Here is a 26,185-nt window from a genome sequence, read left to right on the forward strand (position 1 = left end):
AATCAAATGCGAATTGAAAAGTATTGCTGGTGAAGGACCAGCAAAGAGGCCAAGTGAAGGCAGCAACCTCTTGCTTTCCCAGAATGCAATTTCACATAGTAATAGAATATTTTGGGTTGGAAGGGATCTTAAAGATTACCCCATCCCACTTCCCTTTGACAAAAACAAGCTGCTTGGGGCTCCCTCCGGGGAAACCTTCAACACTTCCAAGAATGAGGCATGCCCCCGTTCTCTGGGCTTCCTGTCCCTCACCATTTTGAGGCTGGATGTGCCTTTTCAGCAACCTGGGTGTGTCTGGTCATTCCTCCCCCTTGTCCCACACAAGGAGCATGACACTGTGTCCCTGGGGGACATCCACATTCACTGCTCCAAAACATGGAGCCCCTCCAACCTGGCACTGCTTCCCTGGGGTGGTGGTCCCTTCCCAGACCTGTCACACAGTGGTTTCCAACCAGAGGGTTTGGGCTGTCACTTCCCATGCCAGGAGGTTGTGGGCTGGGCAGGTAATGAGGAAGGAAAGCCTTGCTAGGCTGATGGTGCTAAAAGTCAAACAGTGGCTCTTCTCCTGCACCTCCTGCCCATCCAGCTCCTGCTGGCCCAGCAGCCCATCCTGTTTCAGGGTCCCTGTCCCCGTGGGCTGGTTGATGGCAGCCAGGGGGGAACAACCATGTCACCCTCTGCAGGCAGGGGCTGGAGCCAAGGGGAATGGGCCAGAGAGGAGGAGGGAGAGCCTCACAGGAGTGTTTTTCCATCCCCAAGGCTTGGGCAAAGCTGCTATGCTATCTGTAAGCAAACGCAGCAACTTGATTAAAAAGAGGCAGATCTTCTCACATATATCATCTCTGTTTGCTTATTTTGGACTGCCTGATCTATGTGCTCAGTGGTGCTTCTTATTTCACTGCTACTATGGAGCATTAAGGGTTCTTTTTCCTCCCTCTGCTACTCCTTCTGCCAGAGCTTGCTCTGGTCTTTGTTTTACTTCCAGCAGCCCTTTCACCTAAGGTTTTCCCATTTCCCAGGGGTGTCAAATGCAATTTAGTTCCCCCACTGGTGCTGAAGGACTTGGTGTGGACCTCAGCCTCTCCCATCTCACCCTGTATTCAAAGAGGACAGAACATTTCCCACTTCTGCCAAGGGAGTGCAAAGCTCTTCCTCTAAAAACTGAGCACCCCTGGTTAGGGAAGGTGTCCAAAGGCTTTCCCACTGCCCAGCCTGGGTGAGGGCCCCCAAAAGATAGAGGTGTTCCCCTGGTGCTTCATCCTCCCAGCTTTAATACCAGCAGCAGCTCACCTGGGGAGTTGTCAGCGGTGATAAACTCGGTCCCATTCTGTTTCAAAATTGGTTTAAGAAAGACGCCTGGCTGTTTAATATTTAATCTAAATGTTTAATGTTTAAACGGGGAAATTGGTCTGATTGCCAGAAAGGGCATTAAAGCAGGATGGGAACTGGTCTATAATCTCTGACAAATGCTGCCCTTTCTCTGCAGCAGCCTGGTGCCTGGGAGCTGCAGGAGTTTCAGAAATGCCAATTTTAATCAGCCTCACTCATTTCACTCGCTGCCTGCCAATCCCACAGCAGTGAGACGTGCCTTTCCCTGGGAAGGGGCATCGTTGTACCTGGCCCTGTTTAACAGTGTGAGATGAGTTCAGCTGAATTGCACTGGTATTTCAAACCCCAGACTAATTTCAATACAAATGTGCGTGGATAAGGTGAAAAGTGAAGCTGGACAGCGATGGCTCATGGGTGTATTGCAGATGATTTGGGGTCCCTTTTGTATGTGCACACAGAAGTTCTGATGTCAAAGTAAGCCTGAAAATGAATGGCTCTGATTGCTACAAATACACCTATAGATAAATTATTTTTTAATTGGTACAGGCAGTGTTTTTCAGGTGATGGAAATGTCCCCCTGGGGGAAGTGTGTGGCAGTGTAGAACTATTTCACACCACAAAAGGCTCATCAGCAGCCTGTGCTGCATCCCTGAGGAGGCACTGTGGCTGTGCCAGGCTGCATGCACAGGGTACTCCTTGTGCACAGGAATCCCTGCTCAGCAGGGGCTGTAGCTGGGGAGAGCACACTCAGCAGGCAGCCCTCAAGTCAATTAGCAATTCATGTAACTCACAAAAAACCAAGCAAGACAGAATCTGAAGAAAAGTTTATAAGAAGATCAAGGTTTCAGGACTATTGAAAGGCACATTTCACCCATGTTGAACGACAGCTGAGTTCATGGACACATACAATGCTCAAAATTCATGGCAAAAAGACTGCATAATGATGGCACATTGTGAAGCATACATTCCAGACTTCAGTCAAACACTAAAGTGATTATTTTAAGTGTATCATGTACATAATAAGAGCGGAACAGGCAGATGCATCCAATTACTGTAATTTACAAGGCAGTAATTCGAGCCTCAAATACAGTTCTCCTTATTAGAAGAAGGGGCTATGGATTAGCAGCAAAATGAGGGGCAGTGAATGGACAGGAAACCAGGAAAATAGCAGCCATTTGAAAAATAACAGCCAGCACCTGCTGCAAGTCAGGGGAATTCAACTTTGCTAATTCATTTCACTGTGCTGTGGCAGCACAGGGCTGGGCTGGATGGGTGCTCTCAGGGCAGGCACCCTGCAGAGCAGATGTGCACAGATGTTTCTGTGGCAGTGGGCAGGATGAAGTCCAGCCATGCCTCCTCTCTCCCTGTTCAGTGCTGTGCCTTGTGCTAATTACCTCCTTTCATCCAGCTCGGGGTTAAGTTTCACGTTGCGATGATTAATAATTAATCAAATGCATTTGAAAATTAATTTGGCAATTCTACGACTGATTGGCATGCTAATCTCTTCTGTGCAGCAGGGACGGTTTGGGAACAACCTCAGATGTTCTAAGCTGCTGACTGAGGTGAATGCAGAAGGGCATTTACTATCTTGTGTGGTGAAAAATAAAGCACTGAGTGGAAACAAAAGCGTTCTCCGAGACCTCTTTGCAACTCAGAAAAGGTGTGATCTGCATTTAGCCTTCCTGTATTAGGAATATATCATTGATATTATCACGTCCAACCAAAACCAAATGGACAAGTTTGAAAAACGCCCCCACGGTTGATTTATTTCTGTTTAACTGGTAGCAACTGCAGTAGATTCGATGCATTAATTATGGGACTAAAAAGAAAAATCACAAGGAGAATAACTTTTTGCTCTTTCCAGCTGTCCATGCCACTTTTCTCCAAATCTGGTGAAAGGGGAGGAGAGGGGGTGTGCAGCTTCCACTGGTCCCTGCTAGTTCCGGCAACCAAGTCCCTTTTTGCAGACCAAGAGCCCTGCAGCAGCCACAGAGGTGAGGCACAGGGTGCAGCTCAGCAGGCACAGCAGCCCCGGCGCCGAGGGCAGGTTCCTCTCCCAGAAGCTCCTGGGGAATGGTCGGGCTGGGACATCCTGGGGGAGAGAGGAGATGGTGACTGCACAGGGTGTCCCCTCACCAGGTGAGCAGGGAGGTGGCAAACGCCTCCCATGAGGCTGGGGAGGTCACAGGTGTTTCAAGGTGGTGCAGGGAAGAAGAGTCATGGCTGTGAGATGTGTGTTCTGTCATCCTGAACAGCCACAGGTCAGTGAAGATGGAGTTACTTGTGGCTGGAATGAGGTTTTATTTGGCTTTAAACCATGGTCTGGGACTGGGCAGAATTAGGCTGCACTTTTCAGTCCCCCAGGCTCTCAGATCAGTGTGCTTGGCTCTTAGTCACCCACCCTTCAGACAGGGGTAACAATATTCCTTGGACAAGCCACAAAAATTAATGCCATCAGCATGTGAGGTGACTAAAGCCTTGCCTGGGAGCAGGGTGCATAGGAATCACTGAGACAGGGACACACCTGACTGAGGGATGTGTGCCTGACTGGGTGACAGTGGTGCTCTGCCTTACCTTTGACTCTGGCTCTGGCATCCAAATTTCACTCTTGGAGATCTTTCCCATACTGTGCAGTACCTAGAAGAAAAAAAATTATTTGTACCATGTGAAAAAATTATAAGCCACAATACTTCCAGTTCTGGAGAAACAGAGGAAGTCAAGGGACATTGATTAAAGGTGTAACTATGACTAGCTGAAAGTCTCTTGAGCCAGAAAATGTACAGTGATTTCTACTAGAGCTTCTCTAATTTTTATTTGTTTGGGTTTTCTTTCTGGGTTAAAGTAAAAAAGCTTTCTCTCAAAGCAGCTTGAGAAATACCAAGGTGAGGTTACAGCCATGTTCTTGGGACACAAAACCTGTTAGATAGAAAGGGATATAGATAAAAGAGGGATATATCTGGATACAGAAAGAGGAGAGATGCAACCCTGAGGCTCTCACAGCATGGGATTATGGAGCCCTCCCTCACCTATTCAGGCAGTACAAAGCTCATCATGGATTTTTCTTGAGAATGAACTGATTGTAACAATCATGAGGATTTTGGGGGAGCAAATGAATGCTTCCAGAAGACAGCTCACTGTCTTTGTAACTACTGCTCACAGGCATGGAGAAAAGAGAAATTAGGTGACTTGAAACAAAGCAAGTAATAAGGATTATAAGGCAAATATGACATTCTGTCAAATGGAAGCAAAAAACTGATTTTCCTTTAAATAACAACTCTGTGGCTTTGCCATGCAGTTGTAACTGCAATGTGCACCCTTTAATGCTTCTTTCCCCTCCCTCCATATTGTTGAAAAGGGATTTCACTGTGACTGGGAACCCAGCCCACCGTGTGTCATTCTGAGGAGATTTAGACATTATCAGAGCTGCACATTACAATTTCATAAAGCTCAGCTACCAGGACTGCCTTGCAAAAGGAGAAGCAGAAGGGATAGATCAAAAATGAGAACAATGTTCAGATTTTCAGATTTCTGCACAGGAAATAGCTGTGAGCATTTGAAATTACTTAGATTAGTTTTAAAACATGCAGTGATTAATTTGTCAGAAATTGAGGTAGTGTATCTACAAGCAGCATCAGGCTGGAGGGTTTTTTCCTCTAGACATGCAGTGCATGGCATAAGCTTTAAGTCTCTAGTTCAGTAATATTCTGATTTGGTTGAGATTCTTGGCTTCACTTTATTCAATAACTAATTAAGTAAGTTAAAAAAAATACTTTGTTCATGTTGTTTTCTAGTGTTTTCTAGTTGTTTTCTAGCATCCCTCTCTGTCAATTCTAGGAGCCTTTGCACTTAATCAGACTCTCCAAGCAGTACTCAACCCTTTCCAGCCTTTTGATGGAGGTGTTGGAAGCAGAGCAGGGGTCTGTACCTCTCTGGCTGCTCTCTCTCCTGCCTGCACAGCCCCCTCCATGTATCCGCTCCACTGCGTCGCTGTCTCCGTGCCAGCAAAGTAGATCCTGTCAACAGGCTGGCGAATGATCCTTCAAAACAAGTGGAGAATGTCAGGGCACAAGTGACAGGAGGGTGATGATCCTTCTAAAAGCAATTTATGGCACTGATGGAGCATGTGGCTTCAGCTCTCCGGAGTCCCTGCAGACCTGGCTGAGGTGTGATAAGCTGTCCCTGCAGGACCACCTGCTTGCTTCTGCACACAACATTCAAGATCTGAGAGAGAGAAAAACCTAAGGCATAAATCAGTGTTCCCAGCTTCCATACCAAGTTATACAGGCCTTAGTTTAGTGCTGGGATAAGGGATCATCCTAACAGCCTCCAGCAATGCAGTGCAGCTGATAGACTCATGTCTTCTGCATGGCAGCTTTGCTGTTATCCTGCTGTTACAGTGGAATGGGGATGATGTTCCTGCAGTGCTAGATCACCAATATCAGCCTCTGTTTGGAGGCTGGACTTGACTGGTGAAGGTCTGGCTCTCAGGGAGCTGCATTCCCCCCACAGGGTCATAAAGGCAGTCCCTCAGCCCTGCAGGGCTGCACAGGCATTCCAGCCAACCCAGCTGCAGGTACTGAGCTCCTTCTCCCACTGGGAATGTGCCTGGTCTCAGGGCTTCCATCTAATCCCCCATGAGGTTTTCCCTGTCTGCTTGACAGCAGCTTCCCCAGGCCAGCCCCCTCACCCATCACTGCCCAGGTGTTTGGATAAATGACAAGAGATAAATGACTGCACATGGGACAACCCCTCCCCACGTGATCTCGGCTCAGGCAGGGTCCAACCCCATGCTGGACATGTGGAGGAGCTCCTGGGCTTCTCCTGAACCTGCTGCTCCATTTATACAATCACTGGAGACTCTTCATCTGTCCAAGATGTGTGTCCTCAAGGGCTTGGGGGTCTGTAGAGGGATCCACTGCAAATGCTGCATAGCACAAACTACTGTAAATAATCCAGAGGGGAAAAGTTTTGTGGCTTTTAGCAGGTCCCTTTGTGACTGCATTTCATTTCCTTAAAAGGCACAAAAGAAACTCTGTTCTCAGTAAAGCAAACAGCAAGATCCTCATTAGCTGGGGAGTAGGGGAGTGGAAAGAGGGTTGAAGTTCCCCCGATATTGTAAATATACCATGGGTGTGTTGTATAAAGTATAGCATTGTACATGGGCTAAGAAATGTGAATTAGAAAGCAAAGCACTCTGTGTTTTACCTTCCATAGCAATGCATGATGCCTGGTGGGAAGTAGGCTGTGTAGCAGCCCCCTGAATATTGCTCCATGGCCCAGTCCTTCTCCTCATAATGCACGGGCTGTGAGTTTCAACAGAGAAAACAGTGAAACACTGACAGAGAAATTGGAAAAAAGAACATATTTCTTTTGAAGAGGGGGAAAACAGGCTAAGAATACCTGACAAAGGAGTGCCATGTCATCTGGCTAATGCCATCCATCTGCACAAAACAAATTTTTCTGCTTTTGCAGAAACACCAGTCTCCCATGGGCACATGACAGGACAAATTAAAACATGCACTGCCTTCTCTTTTCTTGTGCAGGGTGAGACTGGCAGTTCTTTTCTTCTTGTACTCAGTCCTGTCCTCCCCTTGTTGAATGGCCCAACATGCAATTTTAGGTACACATTTTATGTGTCAGGAACTTTGCCCTCATCATCCAGAACAAAGGAGCAACAATATTGTACAACAGAGGCAAAACCAGACATTAATTCCTTACTTGTAATGCCTCTCTCATCCCCAGTGCCTTGGCATATGCCTCACTGATCCTCCTTTTCCTGTATGAAAATAAAATCAGAGTCAGAAAAAAAAAAAAGGTGGTGGTGGGGGGGAACCTCTCCACTCTCATCTTTCTCATAAAAAACCCAAACTTACTGCAACACTTTGGAAAGAAAGTTAGGTTAGGCTTTATTTTTAAGTCAGATTTCAAGTTCTTATCTTAACATACATATTTCGAATGCTGATGCCTAAAAGTTACATCAAAAATGGACGCAGGGAATGGGAAATGAAGGTTGATTTTGGCAATGAGCTCTAAAAAAATAAATCTTTGTACAGCTATTTTAGGATGTAGAGCCAATTCATCCTCATGTTCACTGGTGTAAGACTAGAAGAAAAGCAATATAAATCAATTAAATCCCTACAGATTTACTATAGCTGAGAATAAAATATGAGCTGAAGAACACTGCTCACATTCCTAAGGAGAGCTCCCCTTTCACTTGCACTGCACCAAAATTCACAGTTAGAAAGTACTGTTTGTTCATTTCACTGACTAATGGGTAAAACATACTTTTATAAACACAGAAATTTAAAAATTTTATCACCCAGTCTGAATCTGAAAAAAAGGAGACATGTCAGCACTGCAGTATTCCTGGGTTATAGCATCATTCAGTGGAGATGTAATCTGGGAACATGGTTGGAAAAATCTTCTCCATTCACACAGATACCCAGACCTGATAAATCATAGCATAGAAGAGTGGGCAGGACTTGGAAATTTAGAAATACCCATAACTGGATGAATATTAGCTTTAGTGTCTTAGTGTGTTTATGCTAAAATCCCCATTTCTGCCCCAATTTCCAGTGTTGGTACTTGCACTGACCATGTATAAATGGTCACATATATTCACACACATTCCTGTGGGGAAGCATCCCAGAGAAACAATTTGTTTCTGAATATCTACAGCTTCTGAACTCTTACCTCTCTTCCTTGCTGAGATGGGTCAGTTTGACAGCCTTTCTGCTAAGGATGAAACTGAAAACAAAAATAAGGAACATGAACATCACCCCAGCTGATTTGCAGGCTTGAAATGACTCTGAAAAGGGATTGGCAAAACACTTTACTGGTATGTGATGAGCTGCATGTTTGTCATCATACCTCAACATCAAATAATTACAGGTCACACAGGGGAAAAATCCTGTGCAGGGTAACCTGAAAGGGAGGGTGGGCATTCCCTGTCTGGGTCTGATCCAGAAGGACTGAAATTCTGAGCTTTATTAAGCTTTTGAAATCCAGCAGGCAGCTGTCTGTGTCACTTGGTGTGAGTAAGTGATGGCAGCCTGCTGCTCAGACAGGCACTGCACAGTGTCATGGGTCACTCCTGCAAGAACTTGGATTGATATTTATTCATCTTGAAGGAAACAGATTTGACAATTAGTTCATCTGACCCTAGTGGAGATATCCAGGGGATGAAGTATGTTCCTACACTCATTTAGAAAGTCACATAAATCCAGGAGGAGAAAGAAAGCTGGAAATTGTTCACCATATGGGGTTTGGAGGAGGTCTGCTGCTCTCAGGTCATGGCAGCTTTCAAGCCTTGAACATGTCCATAAAGATGCCCAGCTCAGCAGAAGGGCTGAGCTTTCCCTGCCACACACTTGAGGGACAGTTGTCTGACATTTATATTGGCCTTTTTTGGCAGTGTCACCTCAGATTATGGTGAAAACACTTGCAAAGATTGTTTGTTCTGTTGGTTTCAGCTATTTTAAAAGCCAGTCAATGCGGTCATGTACTTTCCCACCTGTTTGTCCAAACTGTAACATTTTTACTTGTCAGTTTCTACAGAATCTTGATTTTTTTCACTGCACAGCTGCCTCCCTGCTCCAGCAGCTGATGTTCCTTGTCCTGCCCCAGCTCAGTGGGAAGAGGAGACAAATGAGGATTTCTTGGACAATTGCATTGTCATTTTGAACCAGGCACTAAGCATAAAAGCCCAGCATAAGCCAAATACAGGCTCAAACAGATAGGTAGGACAGGGATTTATTTCTAAATCTACTCCACAGCGAAAAAAACCCCAAATGTGAACTGACTGCTTAAAAAAGACTGCAGCTGAATTCAGCAATTCCTTCCCAATCACATCCTTGTATTAGGCTGTTTGTAGCAGAACCTTCCCCAAAAAGTTTGTATGGACTAGAGAGGCACAAGAGGCTCGGCAGAAGTGCTCTCTTCCATCTGTGCGAACTGCTGAAGTGGGAAACGCCGATGTAACCTGGTAATTTCCCCTCTCCCTCCTGCTCCCACTCTTAGAAGGGGAAACACACATCTGTGAGTGTGGGCTAGCAGCTTTTACCCCATAATGGCAGGGAAAGTTCCATCAGGTTTTGTGTCATCTATGGTTATTCCAATTGGAGACTCTTCATCCTCAATGACGAAGGAACCACAATAACCTAAGGGGAAAGAAACCCCGAGATGGTTGTTAGAAAAACTTGTTGATGATCACAGTTTCTGCCAGGAATGAGCAGGGAAAATTATCCATAAAAGGAATTGTACAGTAATTCTGTTATTACCAATTACACCTACGTGTCTGAAGTGTCTAACAGTTTCTCTCTTCTCTCTGACTCTGGGAATTTGTGTACACAGACATGTAAAAATCTTTAAAATTCCATTGTTAGCTAACAAGGAATTTCTGTAGATGGCTGCAAGTCGCTTTGGCTTTCTGTTTTGGGGAGAATAAACATTAAAAAAAAATTGATCTAGTCAGAATTATGGTGATTCATTCCATGAGTAAGTTTGACCAAAACAAAACCCAGTGTAATTACATCTGGTCACTACAGGCTCAAATCTCCACTATTTTGATTTTGCTGGTGATAAGATTGTTAGGAATGGTGTTCCATAACAGTAATGCAGCAGAAGCATGGGATGTCTAATCTAGGATCACATCAGGACATGTTTCAGATGAACATGCAAAAAATCCCATATAAATTGACAATGCATACACCTGACTGTATTCCTGCCTAATCTCAATGGCCAGATTATGCCTTGAAACATGCAAAATTTATATTATTTTGACAAAGAAATATTCTTACCACTCTCAATATTGTTAGGAAGAAAGTGGAACTAATCTGTTCATACAAATAGTTCTGAAAATAGTAGCAGTTAAAGCTGAGAAAAACAAGATATTACAGCATGGAAAAAAAATATTTTGAGCTAAACGAAAAGCTAACCTACTTTTCCCAGTCCTCTGAGATATCAAGTCTGCAGAACACAAGATTAAAATGAGGGAAAGGTCTTGCTTACACCTTAAGCTCTGCTTGTCATCTGCTGTAAATTCTCTTTGGCTGACCTAACTGTCCCTGGCAGGAGAAGAAGGGAGCTGATGCTGTAGGGAAGCTGATGCTTCTGTGCTCTGCAGGTTTCAGCAGGGTTTCCCAGGGAAACATTGCTTGTTCTGTTGGTCACCCCACCTCAGCCAACTGCTATGAGATTTGGGATCCTGTTTGGGTCTGGATTCATCTTTGGAATAAGGCATGAACTCAAGCTCAGAGAAAGATTTCTGCTTTCTAAGCAGCTTTACTTTTCACTTTTCTGTACATTTGATTTTGGGGTTTTGAACATTTAACCCTCCCTTGGATTTATTCCCTGATTGTTAGACAGCAGAGCTTCAAATTTTGCACAGAGCTCCCACGTCCTCTGCTTTCCCCACCTACCCTTCCTCCTCCAGAAGGCTTCCTTGTAGTACATCATGGTTTTTATGACACTCCCCATAGGCAAACGCTGAATTAACTGGTTTCTGTTTGGTGGCAGCTCTGGTTTGTAGTGAATCTTTGTTGTCAGGGTTGGAGGGATGGCACTGATCACATACTTGCTCTGAAATGCAGAACAAAGTCAGCACAAGGCGCTGCCTCCCTGTGAGCTCATCCCACAGGACACGTTTAAAGACACTCTTAATAGCAGCTAACAGCTTTCCCACTCCTGACCCTGTTAGGTGGCTTTCCCACACACAGATTTCCAGGTGACAAAAGTAATTCTGCCATTTCAGAAACAAGGAGCTGGAAAAAACAGACCTGAGTTGAATCTTGGCTGGAAACAGGTGGGGAAATGGGGCAAGAGACATCCTATGGCCTGGGTAAAACTGCCTTGATCATCTCCAGGACAAATGACCCACATTTGTCATTGTGATTGCTTAAAAAATCACATTTGTGCACATTCACGGGATGTTACTTTAGGATAAGGAGTACTCCTGGTGATTCCAGCTTTCCTGAATGTGCTCTATTCCTCTGGCAGGCCCTGGGTCTGACTGGAGCAGGGCAGGACTCTGTAGGGGGACACTGTACCCCAACACTGCTGCTCTCAGGTGCTCTCAGGCTGGTGGGGCTGCTGCTGCCCCATGGGTGCCACTGTGTGCTGATGGAGCATTTCAAAGCACCACAGTCCAGAAGCAAAATCTTACTAAAGGTGTTTGAAATGTCTTTTTTTTTTTTCTTTTTTCTGTGCTGTGAACCACAAACTTAGATACAAACAGGAAGGTTATTTTTTCTTCCCTTGAAGTGGTCTCAATGCAGAACTAACACGTAAAAATATATAAAGACACAGAAATTTCAGGCAGAGAAGTCAGAGTAATGACAGAAACCAAGTAGCAGAACACCAAGAAGAGAGCCAGTCATAAATAAACCTGTGAAGCAGGTTCCATGGAGTGTCAGCATAGTCCAAGAAACAGACACACACAAATGGGTATTTCCTGATTACAGCTGGCTAAGAGATACAGCAGATATATTCCCCTACTAAATGCATACTCTGCTTTGGTTGTGATTGAATTACCTCATATATCTCATGGTTTAGAGTCTCCACAAGGACATTATCACCTGTCTGATCGATACTGATCACAGGTCTCTCCAGTTTAACTCTGTCTTTCAGGCGTTCCATCATTTTCTCCGATATCTGACCGGAACCCCCTTTAAACTTCCTCTCCTAAAACAACGAAGAGGAAAGAAACACAGACAAAAAATCAACAGCAAAACACAGACAAAAAATCAACAGCATTAATCAAAATGATATTGAATATGACTTCTGCTCACCATCAGGAAATTGCAGGCCAAATCTTCAAGTCCTCAGGGTGCATAAAGACACCCAGACTTTCAGAAGAGCGAGGGCACAAACCAGAGCCTCAGTGGGGATTACTGACTGAACCACTTTTGCAATGGCTTCCCTAATGACCTGGCTTAAAGACTCTTTAAGCCTAGAGAACACGCACATATAATGCAGGCTTTCTAGCAAAAACAAACATATCACTTAATTCAAAATGGGTTCTGAGTATTTTACCCACCACAGTGCTACCAAAACCCTCAAGTGTGACAAAGAAACCAGCTGTACAGTGAAATACTGTGCCAGCCCAGAAGCAAGACAGGTCTGTAACTGAGTCTGGTCTCAAGGTAATGAGCTTTCTCCCTGTGTCTTCTCTGGGAAGACACAGAGTGCTGCCAGGAAAAAAGCACAATCTGTGACACACATTTCCCTGCAATGTCCATGCAGAGGGCCAGGGGAAGCACTAAAACCTCTTTTATCTACCAGCCACCAGCAGGAGGTAAGGCAGTTTACATGTAAGATGCTGGTACTGGCAGAGAGGAAAGGATCCATAAAGTTTTGTGCTGAAAGACTGAAATGGCTGCCCAAGCAGGTTTTATAAGACTTGGAAGGGTCACTAAGCCAGAAACCCTAAGTGCTTTTGCTCAACTAAAATTGATTGGGGTGAGGGAAGAAGGAAGCATGATGGGAACAAAGACAGCTTTTCCCATCCAGCTACAAGGAAAAGAAGTGTTCTTCCCAGGTAGCTTTCCCTTCTCCAATGTTTCATTTGGCCATGAGTATCTAGGGATTATTTTTAACTCTTGCTGCAACATCTAGCAGCTGCTGATGTGGGACAGCAAACATGACTGAGGGGCTCCTGAGGAGGAAGGCTCTTAGCCAGGTCTGCCTCCTTCCACAGGACAGCATCAGCACTGCTTACATCCTTCCTGACACGTGGTGTTCTATTCTTACCACAATGGACAGATGTTGATGGAAACTGTTGCCATGTGAGCTGACCCAAGAAGGAAGGACATTTTGCTATTTACTTCCCACTCTTGTCATTAGAGGCTTCCACAGCAAGAAAACATCCACATTTCACTCTGAAGTACACTTGTTCTGAACTCTTGTAAACATTCAGAAGCGCCAAATAACTCACAGAAAATAAATGGGCAAAAAAGCAACACAACTGCAACAACAGTGCTGAAGTGAATGCAGAAAGCCCCCAAATAGTCCCAGTTTATTCCACAACTTAGCTAATAAAATCCTTCATTAAACAGGGTTACTTGACAGGGCTGTATCACCCCATGAGAACACATTTCTCTCTGGTGCCACATGCTCCCATCTTTACATTAATTGAATGGGTTTTGATGGGTACAACACTGCACTTTTTCAAGAGAGGAGGAAGGACATGAGACATTTTGTACCTGGCCCCCATTGGTGATGGAGAAAATCCTGAATGTGCCCCCACACTGCCTCACATACCACAGGAACCAGAGGGCAGAGACCTCGTGAGGCTCAGACGTGACGTTGACGTTCACAAAGACCGTGGCAAAGTCTCTGACAGCTCTGTGAGACACAGCACCAGGAAAAGACTGTGAGAAAATATGACTTCCTGACTGCTTTCAGGATTTTATTTGCCATACTAAACAAGGGCTGCCTTCCCAAAGTCAGAAAAGTCAAGTTGATTAATATTTGTTTAATTTTTCAGTCTATAGTGAGTCTGTTTAAATGGGTTTCTACCAGCACCTCCTTCCCTCCCAAAGTATTTACTTATTTAGTTTGAAATCCCAGTGATTTCACCTCAGCTAAATAGTTTCCCAGCTGCTATTCATTTCATCAGAACAAATATTTTTTCTCAGCAGAAGAACATTTTTTGTAATCTGTTAGTGAAAATTTTCTGCATTTCTCATGGGGAACTCATTGGGCACAACAGCTCCAGGGTTTGATGGGTCCTGGGGGACTGAGCAGCCACGCAGCCTGGACATTTCCCACCTGGCATGGAACACTGCTGCACTGGTCCTCTGTGAGATCAAGAATCAGACTTGGTAAATAACCCAGACAGAGGAACCAAACTGGCAATCATTGCCATAAAAATAAGGAAAGGGTCGTCTGTCTGCCACAGTACATCCTCTGAAATAAACAAACAGCAGCAGCAACAGAGGATCTGGCTATTCACATTTCATGCATTTGTGGCCACAGATTTGTAAGAAAATTGAGATCATTTTGCAAAGAGGGTAAAAGGACTTTGACTTCAATGAAGCGTCATGAAACAATATGAATTTATAATCATCTGATAAAGGAAGGAACTTTGCAACTTATCTGGGCTAAAATATGTAACTTATAAACTTTTATAACCTCATTTCCCAAAGTATGAAGTTCATTCACCCCTATTTTACTAGCCAGGATGTGAAAACAGCCTGCACACAAGAACAATTGTGACAATTCTGAGAGCACCAAGACACTAAACAGTTGCAGCAGATTCAGGCCTAAGAAATGTGAAAAAAGTCTCTAGGATCAGTAGATGCTGATTTGTGACACAGGGCAAACAAATATTCTTTTGTAATCTTGGCCCTGAGTATACAGAAAATGCTGTGGGAGAGTTTTTCTGTTTAAGCACTGTTTTTTAACTGTGTGTAGAAAAATGTGGCTTGGCTTATAGATCTAATATGGGTTTTTACTGAGTTTTTGAATGCATTTCAGCTGAGCACATCCATTAGAACTGGATGTTTTACTGACACCATTGGCAGTAGAAGCTGCCCAGCTGAGAAGTCTGTTAAAGGAGGGATCACCACAAACCCAGTCCTGTTTATGCTCCACCAGCTCCATGGCTAAAAGCAGCAGTTAAAACTAAAAAAGGAAGAGACAGTGCACTTGCAACAGCAGTTCAAAGTAACCAAGTCTGCAGGCAAAAGGCTCATAAAACTAATTGCAAAGAAAACTCCAATGCCACAGGGAGCCTGAGCAAGTCCAAATGGCTGTACAGCATATCCCATGAAGCTGGAGCAAGACCTAAGCCATAAAAATGAATTTCAAATGGAAAGTTTTGGTCAGGAAGCTGCAGGCACAGCACTAAACTGCAGTCAGAATGAAAGGGCAGACAGAGCACAGCCACACAAATGAAAGACACTGAATAGGAGGGAGGAGATGTTAGAGAACAGCACAGGGGCTGGCACAGCAAGTGGGGACACGAATGCTCAGAACATCACACTTCTCTTTGCTTTATAAAGAGAAATGATTGAAAAGAGAAAGGAAAGTAAGAGAATTTCCAGTTGTCATCACCTCAATGTATTGAACATTTTTCCTTTTTTTTTATTTGTACAGTGCAGTCCCTCACAGAAAACACACTGATCATTTTATAGATGATAAAACACCTTGAGCCAGCTATTGTGGATGTTCTGTTGGACCTGTTACTCACAAACAGGGAGGACCTGTGGGATGAAGCAAAGGGGAAGGGCAGCCTTGGCTGCAGTGGCCATGAGATTGTGGAGTTTAAGATTCAGAGAGGAGTACGGTGAACAGCTGAATTGCAGCCCAGCCAAAGCCCATTCAAACCCCTCCTGCTCTGTCCTCAGCTGTCCCACAGAATCTGCCCAAAAAGCCACTATCATTCCACAGCTGGAATTTCAAAGCAAGTAAAGATTTACATACTTGGTCCAGCAAATCTTATTTATCAGCTCTTTCATGGTCATTTTGTCCCATTCTTCAGCATGTGGAGCATCCCATGGTGCATCAACAGGAATCTGGAGACAGAGGTGAAATAGCCAAGAAATGATTCAGTGCTTCACCATTGCCTGTGTGCTAGATAATAGCACAGACTTAATTGAAAGGTTGGCCAGGAGTTAGTTTTTTCCCCTGCACATGGATATAAATTTGGAACAAATTCACTAAATTGAATTGTTTCCATTCACACCTTTGGGCATGAATTGTACCATGACCACCAAATCTGTCTTTGGCTGACCATTGAACCATGTCCTTGTGTTGGGACTCATCTGGCTTTTAGCTGTCCAGAAGCAATTCTGATTTAGCTCCCTTGGTGTCCTCTAGAAATTGAGGGAAAAGTTCTTTTTCCAATCAGTTCCAAGATAAATATCCAAAGACCCCTATGTCTCTCTGCTAATTGCAGAGTAAGAAAAAAATGTCTAGATACTTTTGAGATATTTTAGGCAGTTAAACTCTTAAGAATAATTCTTTGCATGTAAGTAACATGATGTGGAGGATACCACCATACCCCTAAATCTTTTAAAAATGTACTATTGGCAAAAAAAAAAATGTGTAGTATAATACATAAATTCGATTCTGCAAAACCAAATAAAACCAGTGGAATTTGCAGGAGTACAGTGAGTTGTGCTTCTTGAAGATTCTGATAAGGTAAAGCCCTTGGTTTGTTGCTAGATCATATGGAAACTGATGAATATTTGAAAGAGAGTATAATGCTCCAGGGGCTGCAGTTGGACTGCTTTTATTTTGAACTTTTAAAATAAAGTTACTGTGAAGTCAAACTGGAGCCCAGCTTAAGCAGCTACAAAAAAAAAAAAAAAAAAAAAAAAAAAAAAAAAAAAAAATATCATCTTTACTCAAAAGGCTGTCATGAGGGAAGGGGAAAAAAACTCTTCTAATCTCCCAGCTCATGGAATATTTTTTTTCTCTCATGAGAAAATACTTATACTGAGTTCAACCTCATTTTTTCAGATATCTTAGACACCTCCAGATCTTTTTGTCTCCTCTCATAGAATCATAGAATAGTTTGGGTTGGAAGGGGCCTTTACAAGTCCACCCCCCTCTCAGTGAGGAAAGCTTATTATTTCTGATGGTTCCTGGGCAATATAGAAATCTTTCTGATGGATGCTTCCTTTCTGTTTTGTTCTGCTGTTGAGGGTTTTTTTTAAAATGTATTAGAGAAGCAATAAAAAACCCTGCCAGAAACAAAATAAAAAATGCCTCAATTTATTCATGGAACATTGTAGGAAACACAGAATTTTGACAGCCTACCTCTTTTCCCATCTTGTCCACAGTTCTCCAGAAGTTATTGTAATCCAGGAAAACCAAGGGATTCCATGTTGAAGGGCAAATTTCCCTGAAATTTTGTGACTTTCCCTGAAATGCACATAAAGACACAGACAATGAAATACAACAGAGCAGATCTCCATAACTCAAGAACACAAAATTCTCAGAGACATCAAGTTTGGCCTTTTGCCCCAAAAGACCTGGCTTGGGTTTTGGGGTTTTTCTTTTTTTCCCTTGCATAGGAATGCAAGCAATGGAATGCATGTTGCTAAATAGGAGAGATAAAAACAGCTGAACTGGCATTAAAAAGGACAATAAAAACTTTTTATTCTTACTGGTCTGAAGGGCTGGGGAGGAGTACATCTGGTCTGAGCAGGTTGTCAAATTCTGGGCTAAGGATACTCAAGCCATGGCCAAAGGGGTAACATTCCTTGCTCCTAAGCACCCTTCATTATTACATTTAAATTAATCTTCTATTTGCCAGCTGCTGAAATGTGCATCCTGAAATTTGTGTGGGTCTAAAATTGAATGCATTGCAAACTATTTAATCACCTTTATGCTACACTTCACTTTACAAGCTAATATACCTCTTTATTATTCCGTGGAAGAAACCTAGCTTATAAAAAAAAGTCTGAACAGTAAGTTTTTGGCTGCAGGAAGAAAAATATTGTACACTTGCAAAAGTGGTGTCAGTACTTACAAGGTGTGTGAGACAGAGTTGCAGCAGTGGCTAAAAGTGTTATTATCTGAAACTGTTTCAGATAATCCTGTGATATAATGATAAGAGAAACAATCTAGCAGCAGCTGCTTCTTTGTCATAATTTTAATCTGAAACAGGACTGGATGAGCAGGTAACATTTTATTAATTTGCTTTGAACCTTCCCCCAGGTAAGTCAGCGGTGAATTTCTCATCCCACCTCTCTTCTCTGCCCTTCCAGCTGTGCCAGAAGTTTGTGTGAGGATGCAGGAACACTCTGACCTTGACAGGCAGGAGCTGTGGTGCTAAAGCAATTTGCAACCTGCTTTTGGGTGCCATGGAGCCCGTGGCAGCCCATCACACCTGGCAGGTGGGAGCCACAGACCAACAGGGAGTCTGCAGTGCTTCAAACGCAGGAAATGGGGACCCAGGGACACAAAGCAGGAGCCCAACACACCTTCCTCACACTTGCTGAGAGAGAACTGATTGACCTTCCCCACTGGTAATTGTGTATTTGTGTGTAAATACATTTGGGGTTCTGATATTCTGCAGAACTTTTTTCTCTGCGAAGATCATAACAAAGATAAAGGGGGCAAGGCAAAACTCAGTGATCATAGTGAGCTTTCAGACTTGGCAAAGGCAGTAAAATATTGAAATTCCTACACTTTGGTGAACTTTTGTCAGCCCCAGGCTAGGTACAGTAAGGGAGGCAAATGTCTGTGGGTGGGGGACCACAGCAAGCCCTGGCTGACAGTGCCTGGTGCTGCCTCCTCTGGAGCCCATCAGGTCACACTGTGCTGCTCCTCTTCATCATCTTCAGGGAGGGCAGCAGCAAAGCCACTCTCCCATTCCATCCAGACTCAGCAATTTCTGCTCTGGGCCAAGCAAAGCACCAGCTGGTGATCTCAGTGATTAGTTCAGCCTGAGATCCGCAAGTTTAATGTTTTAGGGGTTTTTTTCTTTTTTTTTTTTTTTTTTAAATTTCCAACAAATGTGCTTTCAAGTCACCAGGAAGTGGTTGGTTACCTCTGGATTTCTGGGTATGGAATCTCAATCTTGTGTGCCTCTATTGTATTTGCAGAGATCCCCATGGCAGGGAGGAATGATGCATCTGACTCCATGTTCTCAGAAGGTTAATTTATTACTTTATAATCCTATATTATATGAAAGAATACTATACTATACTAAAGAATACAGACAGGATACTTACTGAATGCTAAAGAGGTAATAATGAAAACTCATGACTCTTTCCAGAGTCCTGACACAGCTTGGCCCCAATTGGCCAAAGAGTCAAAACAACTCCCAGCAGAATCCAATCAGACAATCACCTGTGGGTGAACAATCTCCAAACACATTCCACATGAGCAAAACACAGGAGAAGCAAATGAGATAAGAATTGTTTCCCTTTTCTCTGAGGCTTCTCAGCTTCCCAGGAGAAAAATCCTGGGCAAAGGGATGTTTTCAGAGAATGTGAATGCCACATACCACATACTTTTTTCTCTCTTTTAGGCCTATTTTGTTCTTTTTCAGACTTACACTGAAGGAAGGTGGCTGGGGGGATGCTGCTCCAGCCTTCTCCAGGTGCACACCTGCATGCAAAACATTTCTGCCATGGCAAGAGCAGAGTAAATGCTCCCGTGAACTCCCAGCAGGGAATCCTCCAAATGACACTGGCTTCTCCTTTCCCTTGAGGACAATTTCTCAGTGCCAGGCTGCAGCCTGTCAATGAGAAATTCTGTGTTCAGCCACAGAAAAGAGGGCCAAACAGTGCATGCAAAGGGATGTGCTGCATCCTACAGCTTTTACTGTCATAAACTAAAGCTGTATCAAACTAGGAAATACTGACACCAAGCAGTAACATAGTACTAATCATTTTATTCTTATTGCACAACATTTTGCTTTTCTAAAAGATCATCAAACACTGCTTCTCAAAATTCATTTATTGCTAGTCTTTTTATTCTGGTTGGGAAAACGGGTGCCATCCACATTCCTTCCTTGACATGCTTTAACCCCAATAATTCTGCCCTTCAGCAGAGATGGGGTGCAATCCTGTCAGGCCACCCAAATCAGGGTGAGGAGAAGTTATTCCTGCCCTTTTTTCCTGTTGATATTGCAGGGGGGCAAAGGGAAAAGATAAGCCTGTTGCAATCAGGAGCAGCAGCAAAAAGTTGCCAGTTTTTCACTGTTCAGTGAAAATCTCTTTCCAAAAGTCTTTCTGATGAGTGACTGTGCTTGTACAGAGTGATGTCACTTGCAAACTGCTCTCCTTAGCTTATTTAGCTTAAAACGTCTTTGGTCAATGGCATAGCCCAGGGAGATCAATGGGAATACAGGTTTTATGCCCTGAGAACTACAAAATGCCAACTGATAATTTAAAAAAGTCTGAAGTTACTTGTTGCTCTCTTCTGCATGCAAAAAACCTACAGCTTCAGTAAGACTGGAGCCCAATGGCAGGAAAAGCTGGAAAAACACAACAGAGCTAACAGACCTGGAAGAGGCTAAGACTGAATTCAGAGAGGCTGAAACAGTTCCCAGACACAGTGACCCTTGTGTGGTGGGGCTGTACCAATCGGAGATGGGATCAGAGGAAAGCCAACTCCAGCAAATTCCAGGCAAGAAATTCCCATTTCCCATCAGGCAGCACGAGCCCAACAGCCTCAGACACATCAGTTCTCCAGCTTTCTCTCTGGCACAAGTATCTCCACAGCAGGGAGTAAATCCAGCCCCAGTGAGCTGGGCTGGTAAGTTATTAATGTGGTTTTAATATTGTCTCCCTGCTAGGCAGAAGAGCTCTAGCTGCAAGTTTCACAGAGGAGCTCACTGCAAACAGGGGAGGTCTTGCAATATTCCATTTTTAAACAAATTTATAGTGTTCTGGATATATTATTTTCAGAACTACTGTTTTCTTAACTGAAAAGCAAATAACCTACTGGCTTAGCTCCCCTGCTAGCACATGGCTGCCCCACAGAGTTTATCTAACTCTTTTTTTTCATTTCCTCCTATGTCAAGTGGCTTCCTGCAGACCTGAGATCTGAGTCCTGCTGCCTGCTTGGATTAGTTACCCCACACCAATCCAGAGAAAACAAGATCCTCAAGCACCATCCCTCAGTGGTGAGAAGGAAGGCAATGAGAGATGAGCTCTGCAAGGTCCCTTCCCTGGTGTCTGCCAGCTCAGGGAAGGGAGAATCCAGCACATTTGCCCTTTCTCAGTACAAAAGCATTCTTGCTGAACTATGGGATAGTAGCCACAGAGAAATTTAGCTGGAAAGAGGGCTCATAACAAACACTTAAATTTTTAAGTTACAGATTTACAAGGACAGGATACCAAAAAAAAATCCTGACTGACATTAAAGGAGTCCAGGTTACCATGCTAACTGATGGGAAAAAAAGAACAATAAATTAAAAAAATATATATAAAAAAAGATAAACAATAGTTACATATTTGGATTTTCAAAGAAACTGTAACTACAAAGGAAACCTGCACCAATGAAGCAACTTGGTTATTAAGGCTTGCAATATGTGGAATTTTTCCACACAGATATGGGAAAATTTCCTGTCAGAGAAAAGAAGCTCATTAAATCCCTCTGGGGATTTTCACTTTCTCTTGGCTGCTTCTGCTGCTTAGATAAACCATTTTCCCACTTTCTCCCAGCTCAATCCAAGCAGTATCCTGGAAATCTTCAGAAAAAGCCAAGCTGAACTGATTGTTGAGGTAAAGAGAAGACCAAAAACCTCTTAATCCAAGGGTGCTGGAGATTACATACAGATGTCACAAACACAGCTAAAGCTGTGCTTAGTCATTGCTCAAAACTTCCTCTCCCCTCTGACAAAACCACACAACACAGCAGGCTCTGGAGAAAGCCCTTGGGAGGAGACCTTCCTGTCTGGCCCTGGCTCCACACTCCTGGACAGCCACCAGACAAACACCAGAGAGCTGAGACACAAGGGCAGAAGATTTAATCAGACCTTCCAAGGTCTGCAGGTGGCCCATGGCTGGTGGTGTATCAGCCCAAGAAGCTGAAAACATCCATATTTCAGATTAATATTGAATTTCTGCTTGAGATGATCCTTTAATATCAAATAATCTCTTTGCTAACACTTTCTGCCATCTAGGAAATACCACAGGAGCATCTTTAATGACTGGGAGGGGTGCAGCTGGGAGAGCACAAACCCCTACCTGCACCTCACCATCCAGCCTGCCAACAGTGTGCAGCAGGCAGGAAAAAGAGGGGCAGGGAAAAGAGCCCTGGGCACTGAGCAGCCCAGCCAACAGCCAGGACTGCACAGAGGGAGCTTAAAAAGAAGGGGGATGCAAGAGAGGGTTCAACAACACACCCCTAAATCAAAGGGCACAGTGACTGCACAATGTCTCAAGGAAAAAGAAAGGAGAAGAAGCTGTGGAAGACCTCAGGAAAAGAAAATTAAAGAAAAGGGCTACAATTCATGGGAAGAGGATGTGGGAGAAATGAGACCTACAGGAAGAAAAGCATCATTATTATTCATCCAGTGCTTAAATCTGGGATACCTTAAAGCCCCCTTTTCTGTCACCCTGGTCCAACAATTACAGCTCCCTTGGGACCCTGATTAGCTCAGCAGGACCATGATGAGAAATCCAGAATTGATCCACAGCCTGTGATCCAGCTGAATAGCTCATAATGCTGCCTCTTGCTTAGAAATATGCTTTCACTTCAAAGAAAACATACAAAATTACATGGTCATTAGCAGGGACGTGCATAATGCAATGTGGGACAATAAAAACCTGCAGCCTTGGTGTCAAAATGGATTAAAGGCTCGAAGTAATGTACCCCATTAGAGCCTTTTATTTAACATAAAGAAGATAAGTGCCTTTTAGGATGCTGGGATATTCATGCCTGAGCTTAAATTAGTGTGGGACAAACACTCTGCTGGTACAAATCAGCCCATCCCTCTTGCTGTAGAATTACATCAATTTTGCATGAGGGGGTGACAAGTAAGTTTTTTAGTATTATGGAGTGGCTGTGCAATTATTTAAGATGTGACTGTTTTATGAGCATGGCATCAATCTGCCCAATAAGGAGTGCTTGCAGAACCAGATGGTAAAACTTTGCAGCATGAACACATTGCTCTAATTCTTAGGAAAAAAATTGGGAAGGTAATAGAAATGAAACCAATTAAGGATCCATCACATAGCATGGCTTGTCTGTATCAAGTATGTCAACTGTGACTCATACAGGCTTCAAGTCTGGTTCTGCCAGAGTCTGTTAAGTGCCAAAACGAAAGAATATTCTTTAAAAATTGAAAATTATGGTCTTTTCAAATTAAAATAGTACTTTGAGTTATGGATACAGACAGTCACATCTCACACCTGTGAATCTTAGGCCTTTCTTTGTCCTCCTCCCTGCTGCTCTCACCCTGCACTGGTTTTGGCAGCAGGTCCTGGGTAGGACCTGTGCAAAAAAATCAGTGGACTAAAGATCTGGCACAAGGGCTGGAAATCTGCTCTGAGGACAGGTTTCATTGCTGTTCACTTTAGCCACAACAGGACTTGCTCAAGAGTGGCCACCTGGACTCCTGTCCCACATCTCAGAGGTGACATTTTGGCAACTCTTGGGAAGGGCTGGTGGGGCACCATTAGCTAGAGAGGGAAGCTCAGAGTCTGAGATTGGATGATTAACTTCCAAACACCCATTTGTGAGATGAATCCCACTCTATGAGGCTGGGAGAGATCTCATGTGAATCCAGTCATGTGGGCAAAATACATTATCCTACTCCCAGGCTGGTTCCATAATACTGTTGTCCAGTATCCTCCTTCAATACTATCCATCAACACTATTATTTTTTTAATTTAAACTTGGCTTTTATTTCTGAACAAGTATTTCCTGAATTTCAGGCAAAATTTCTTTGGAGGGTATGTTCAAAGACAACATGCCAAATGCATCCCAGGTTTTTTAGCTGCTGTCAGCTGCATTTTTTAAACACTTTAAAAAAGAAAATAACAACAATTTGTCACACTCACAGCAAGTTAAAACAGAATGACAACACTTCAAGCAGGTGTTCTCTGAATTACTAAGGGTAAATTTTAAATGAAACACTTTTGATGATGGTCAGTAAGTTCCAAGTTTCAGTGCCACCTTTGGGTACCTCAGCATGGAAATGCAATATACTTAGAATATTTGCAATATGCAATACTTACCCCTTTGTGATGGAACATGTGGCCCTCAACAAACACTTTATAGTTCTCCACCCCCAGCTCTTTTGCCAGTCGCAGGATCCGGTTTTGGGTAGGTCCCACATAAGATCCACCAACATCTACATAATTCACTTTATCATTCTGGGAAAAAGAGTACAGGAATCAGAGGCTGTGCAGGAAGATCCTCAATACAAACATCTAGAAGCAGAAAGAATTATTCCATACTGAATGCATGTGTGTGACATTCAGGAGGGATTTGTTCATGGAAAGGTTGTCGAGCATGGAAATGGGCTGCACAGGGAGGGGCTGGAGTCACCGCCCCTGGAGATGTTCAAGAAATTCACATTGCTTTTCTTGTCATTGCAAAGCATTTCTGCAGCTGAAACCACCTCCAGCATCAAGCCTTGTTTTCTCTCTCTAGATACTTGCTTAGACCTATTGCTGCAGGTGCTGAGCACTGTACTGCAGTTTTCCAGGAGATTAATCTCCTTTCCAGCCCTGCAGCCCTTGGCTCCAGCCTGCTGCTGTCTGGGCAGGGACCCCCAGCCATGCCTGCCATGAAAGGTGCTCCATGCACCCCCAGAGCAGCACCCCACTCACTCAGGGAGTGGGAGGAAAGCAGAAGGTTTCAGGGATGCACACGATCACAGCAGGCTGATCTCCCAAGACAGTAACTCTTAAACACTGTTTATAGGGAGTATTTTATGCCTGGCAGTCTCAGTGTCACAGAAGGATGGTGTTTATGCTCCATGTTTCACACACCATGATTTCTGCTGGAACATCACTGTTTATCTCTGGTTCCCCAGCAATGGCACCTGACATAATTTACACCTCCCTCAATTCCAGGCTGGGAAGCAGAGGTAATGTCTGTTTTACATTATCCTGTGCCACAAGTGACTCTTCATTTCTTTCATTTTTTTTTTCTAATGGAAATCGAGATGCATTTCATTTTTAGAAGCAGGAGTGTTATTTCAGATAATTTTAAGACATTTTAAAACATATGTCTGAGCCATAATGATGTCTGCTCCTGCTCAGGCTGCTTCTTATAGGGCTCTAAGTTATCATGCCTGTTACAGTATACAAAGGGAGATGGGAAAAACAGGGGAAATGCTCTGACACTCCTGGCCCCAGATGATGGTTTTGAACACATTATTGAAGACTAGGTGTGCAATATTCATTTTTCCCTCATCTGCTAAGCCAGTCACTGCACCTTAGAAGGCTGTCAGGCTGGCCAAGCAGGAATTCTTCTTGGTGAACACATGCTGACTGATGGCTTTTGGATTAGTTGCTCTGTCACTTTCTGAGAGACTGAACTGAAGCTGTAGCTCCCTGGAGCAAAATAATTGCAGTTCCCTGGGTCAAAAAAACAGGAGTGACATCTGTCCCATTGCAGACCAGCAGGAGAGGGAGCCCACACCTGATGGAGCACCTACCCTGATAGTGAATGTCCTTCCTCCCACTCGGTCCCGGGCCTCCAGGACCACCACGCTGACCCCAGCCTCAGACAGCAATTTGGCAGCTGACAAACCTAGCAAAAAAAGAGAAAGTGCATTGCAGCAAGCAGCAGCAACCAGCCACATTCATGGTCAGAGCTGAACCAAAGCTTCATGGTCAGAGATTTCAATAGATTGCTCTCAAAACTCCCTGAGAGAAGTTAGGAGCTTTGCATGGTATCTCACCACAGAAATCATGTGGCTGCTGCTTAGTTGCATGTTATAACCACCCACAGCACTCACAGACTGAAGTTTCCTCCTTGGATTTGCATTTTGACCTTTTAAAAGCAGCAAAACTTCAATTATTAAGGGACAGACACACATCCTACTCTTGATTTGTGCACCCTCTGGAAAGGCAGCACCCATCTTGGGGGCCTTGCAGTGCTTCAGTGACATAGAAAATGCTCCTCTCCCACATCAGCTCTGCTCCTCTGCCATTCCTTGGCCTCATCCACTGCAGAAGGAAAGTCTGCTTCACTGTCAGGATTCATTTTCAGCAATGGAGTTTGACCATGACAATCAAACAGGCTGCATGTAGATACTTTATAAGTGGAATTATGGTCTCAGCAAAAATCATCTAATTATGGGACTTTGTGATGGAGCCACTAGAGACAGCTGAAAATTCAATAGGACAGAGGACCTCTTTGCTCCTGACAGATGGGAGCTGAAATTGTAAAAAGCAATCACGAGTTGGTGAAATCAGATTATGCCAGTGCC

The 26,185-nt window shown here is 43.7% G+C and overlaps 1 protein-coding gene across 2 annotated transcripts in view; it reads right to left on the minus strand.

The window, feature by feature from the left end:
• Nucleotides 1–2,170: 2,170 nt before the first annotated feature.
• LOC311164482 (amine oxidase [flavin-containing] A-like) overlaps nucleotides 2,171–26,185 on the minus strand; it is a 33,446-nt gene continuing 9,431 nt past the window's right edge. The window contains exons 2-16 of one of the 2 annotated variants that reach the window (XM_084223964.1): nucleotides 25,409–25,503; nucleotides 23,979–24,116; nucleotides 17,095–17,199; nucleotides 15,754–15,845; nucleotides 13,530–13,671; nucleotides 11,860–12,009; nucleotides 10,749–10,908; nucleotides 9,392–9,488; nucleotides 8,023–8,076; nucleotides 7,048–7,105; nucleotides 6,730–6,770; nucleotides 6,535–6,632; nucleotides 5,255–5,366; nucleotides 3,904–3,966; nucleotides 2,171–3,421 (exon numbers count right to left, since the gene is read on the minus strand). In XM_084223964.1, coding sequence (XP_084080090.1) covers nucleotides 3,343–3,421; nucleotides 3,904–3,966; nucleotides 5,255–5,366; nucleotides 6,535–6,632; nucleotides 6,730–6,770; nucleotides 7,048–7,105; nucleotides 8,023–8,076; nucleotides 9,392–9,488; nucleotides 10,749–10,908; nucleotides 11,860–12,009; nucleotides 13,530–13,671; nucleotides 15,754–15,845; nucleotides 17,095–17,199; nucleotides 23,979–24,116; nucleotides 25,409–25,503 — 1,484 coding nt within the window. In that variant the 3' untranslated portion in view covers nucleotides 2,171–3,342. The remainder of the gene's footprint in view (nucleotides 3,422–3,903; nucleotides 3,967–5,254; nucleotides 5,367–6,534; nucleotides 6,633–6,729; nucleotides 6,771–7,047; nucleotides 7,106–8,022; nucleotides 8,077–9,391; nucleotides 9,489–10,748; nucleotides 10,909–11,859; nucleotides 12,010–13,529; nucleotides 13,672–15,753; nucleotides 15,846–17,094; nucleotides 17,200–23,978; nucleotides 24,117–25,408; nucleotides 25,504–26,185) is intronic. The other variant, XM_084223963.1, reaches the window with a different exon arrangement.

Source organism: Fringilla coelebs (assembly GCF_963513975.1).
Source record: "Fringilla coelebs genome assembly, chromosome: 2".
Taxonomy (NCBI): domain Eukaryota; kingdom Metazoa; phylum Chordata; class Aves; order Passeriformes; family Fringillidae; genus Fringilla; species Fringilla coelebs.